Source organism: Echinococcus granulosus (assembly GCF_000524195.1).
Source record: "Echinococcus granulosus chromosome Unknown EG_S00006, whole genome shotgun sequence".
NCBI lineage: Eukaryota > Metazoa > Platyhelminthes > Cestoda > Cyclophyllidea > Taeniidae > Echinococcus > Echinococcus granulosus.
The window spans coordinates 1,975,291-1,978,570 of NW_020170386.1; the positions used below are offsets into that span (position 1 = coordinate 1,975,291).

At 45.3% G+C, this 3,280-nt stretch overlaps 1 protein-coding gene across 1 annotated transcript; it reads left to right on the forward strand. All coding sequences in view use genetic code 11, as the record gives it.

Moving 5' to 3' along the window:
- Window positions 1-2,610: 2,610 nt before the first annotated feature.
- On the forward strand, window positions 2,611-2,892 carry EGR_01722 (hypothetical protein; the record flags this gene model as incomplete). The annotated part of the gene is made up of 1 exon (XM_024490971.1): window positions 2,611-2,892. The coding sequence occupies one exon, from the start codon at window positions 2,611-2,613 to the stop codon at window positions 2,890-2,892; it is 282 nt and encodes a 93-aa protein (XP_024354836.1).
- Between the last annotated feature and the right edge of the window lie 388 nt (window positions 2,893-3,280).

Consider the following 3,280-nt stretch of genomic DNA (forward strand, 5'->3'; position numbering starts at 1 on the left):
CCAGCTTTATCATTCAACCACCCTTTGTATGCAATCATGTGACTATGCAACGCCCAAGAAAGGCAATGATCATCACTTGGAAAAATATCAGGGCAATACGGAGGACGAGGATGAGGACTGGGCAGTGCCTCACTTCCATCCTAACCAAAGTGCAGGGGAAAAGAATTATCTACCGAATGATTAACTAGTCCTGACTATTGCCGAGGAATAAGAGCAAACAGAAGAGGAGGAGGATGGTAAAATAGTAGGAGAGGGAGAAGGCGGAAGTATTTTGTGCAATTGTTTCAGCTGTATCGCATTGAGTGGATGAATGGCAGCAGTGATGGTTGGACCTACACAGCAAGTGAACCATTCTGATTGCACACAAAGCAGGCACATTCTTCTAGGGACGAAGAGCTGTGTGCCTTAGATGTGTGGAATGGGATAGTGAGTGAATCGTTGCTTGCACATAACAAGGAGGTGTTCATTCGCCTTATGTAAGATGGAATGCAAAAGCCATTGCTCACCACAAGACAATCAGATATCAAACAATGCATAGTGCACTACACGTTTTTATAGTGTGTGTGAATTGGTGGAGTAGGGAGGAATGGGTCGTCTTTACGACACATTGGCCCTTGCTAATGCATATGAGACCCACTTGTTCGGCTTCTGCGACATTTTACTTGATGTGAATGCTAACCAATCGTTTCTCCACCCACGATAAGCAGCACTGAGGGTGCGCGACACAACAATTCCCAATGATGTTTTCAATAGTGACAAGCAATTCTCCATTTCGATCTGAAAAAACAGAGTCCTCTCACCTTACTGTGGTGCACTATCATCTGGTGATTCACCACCACATTTCCATTTCTCACACTTCTTTTGGGCGATTCATTCTGCTACTACACCTCCTCCAAATGTCGTGCAACACGACTTCAGCTTTGCAGTCGAGTTGGACTTACTTGGTGGGATGGATAAGCTCGAAGCATATCTGTCTGAATGAACTGGCATTCGACGCACGAGGCTTTAAGATGAGAGGAAAGTAGTGCGGTGTACGGCAAGGCGTACCGATACAACGCCACATATCCAGGTTTTGCACTGCGTGCATACAACCGACCACGTTCTGCAAGCCCCTACGTGTTGCTACAATTTGTTGCACGAAGCTGTACCGTAAGCCAAACAAACCTTCTTGGTAACACTACACCTGCAAAAAGAACATGTAGGAAAGTGGGGAAAGTCTCTCCAAACGGCTATGTGAACTCATCACTCAAATGCTGTGTTAACGAAGGCAAATGCAACGAGGAAGAGAGGCAGTACATACCAGAAAAGGTGCATCACTTGCACGGGTGCGAGTAGTGTCAACTCCCCAAATGCTTGCATTCGAAGAAATATCCAAGGGTGCTAGAAACATGTCCACTGTCACAGAAAGCTTCGTTTGAAGGCTAATGCTGTTGCAAGCATATTTTGTATTTAAGCTGCAGTGAGGACATCTCTTGCGCTACCTTCCTGAAAAGGACGACCTTCTGAAAGGCAGTGCTGAAGTGATCTAGAAAATTTCCAACTATCTGTTGAGTCTGATTGATGCTACAAACGACTGCCATTCGAATGTCATTTTGCTGGGAGTTAAATCACCCAACAAAGTAACCACCACAAAGTCTTGTCATTCTTCGCTCTCGCGTTGGTGGTGTTAAGATCTCTTGGCACCTCTTCCATCCTATGGTTGACAAAGAGTGCAATGTGCTGATTCTCACCTCACTTCCTCCAACATCTGCAATTAATTAACATCGGAAATACCACCAGACGGCATCAAGTTGTTCGCATTAATATGGAGGAATTGTTGCCTACTGTTGGCCAATTTTTGCACATAAATTTGTTTTGAAGAAGACTGAGCTATAAGTAAAGTTGTTTGAATTGCTGAGTTGTCGTGCTTTACCAATAGGCGCTCCAAAAGTGGACCCAGTAAATGGGAACCTTATTTTCCGCCTCAGACTTCACACATCAAGTGGAAAGCAGTTCATTTAAAACAAACCACACCAATCATTTTGCAAGTGCCATGCTTCAAGGCAGTTTCAACATCAACTGTGCACAGACTTTTGCATTCTACATTCAACAAGGAAGCTTTTCGGCACACCAACTGACTTTATCGAAGCCATCATTAGCACTTTGAGGTAGTAAAGAGGAGAACGTTTAATCGGCCCCATCTGGCCAATAACTTGTTCACCAAAGCTACGTTCGCACTAACCAGTGCCAAGTTGGGTGAAATCTGCTTTTATTGTCCAACCTTGACCTAAACTATGTCTGTCTTCCAACTGGTGGACCAAGCTTCAACATTTGGAACCCACCTTAAAGCGTACAGATGCCACTTTTTTGCTGGGAACAATCTTTCCTACACGGCGGTAAGGTTTCCACCCAGGACACCGCTGTGATACTACCCTCACGAGAATAGCATCACTTGCCATGAGATTTGCGGTGCACACAGCAAACAATTAAATGTCACTACCTCCTGCTCCTTCTGCAAAGCGCAGTTATTTCGAGTCATTGCATTTGAGGTGATACTGAGGTGCAATGATCCCTGGTTATGCTATCACCAACGGCATTTCACGGTGAGAAATTCGAGTCGGTGGAATACAAATGATGCTGCACTACACTTTGAGGAAGCAAGACGAAGAGTTCAAAAGTCCAGTGCTTACGTCTGCACCATCAGAGAACTTTGGAGGAGAACTCCTCTCTCCTCCTCCTCTTCCTCCTCCTCCTCCTCCTCCTCCTCCTCCTCCTCCTCCTTCTCCTTCTCCTTCTCCTTCTTCTTCTTCTTCTTCTCCTACACAAATGCTAGCTCCATTCGTTGAGCAAAATCCGTTGCCCCATTTGGCGTGTAGGGCCGCATACAAACCTGCCTTCCAAGTCCACAGCTGAGAAGCCGAACACGAATGAGGAAATCAAGGAAGTGGCCACCATAAGACGCACATTTCCGAGAAGAGCACTCGCTACTAGTGCAAGAGTACACAAAATGTGACAAGTGCACGAGATGCATCATTTTCTGTTTTGCGCATAGCAAAAAATGCGTTTGACAGTCAGTTGTCTTCCATGATTCGGAATGCAGAGGCCTGCGCAATGCCACGGGACTAACTAGCCTTAAGAGCTTCATACAAAAGTGTTCAGCGGATTTCTGAGATCAGGCTGCAATTGGAAGTGTTCGCACTGCCTTAGGCGATGTGACAGTAATTCATCCCCTTGTCGTCTTTGGGTAGTGGCAAACAGAGTTACCACTTTCCAAATTGCAAATTTCTTTTTCAGTGACTTG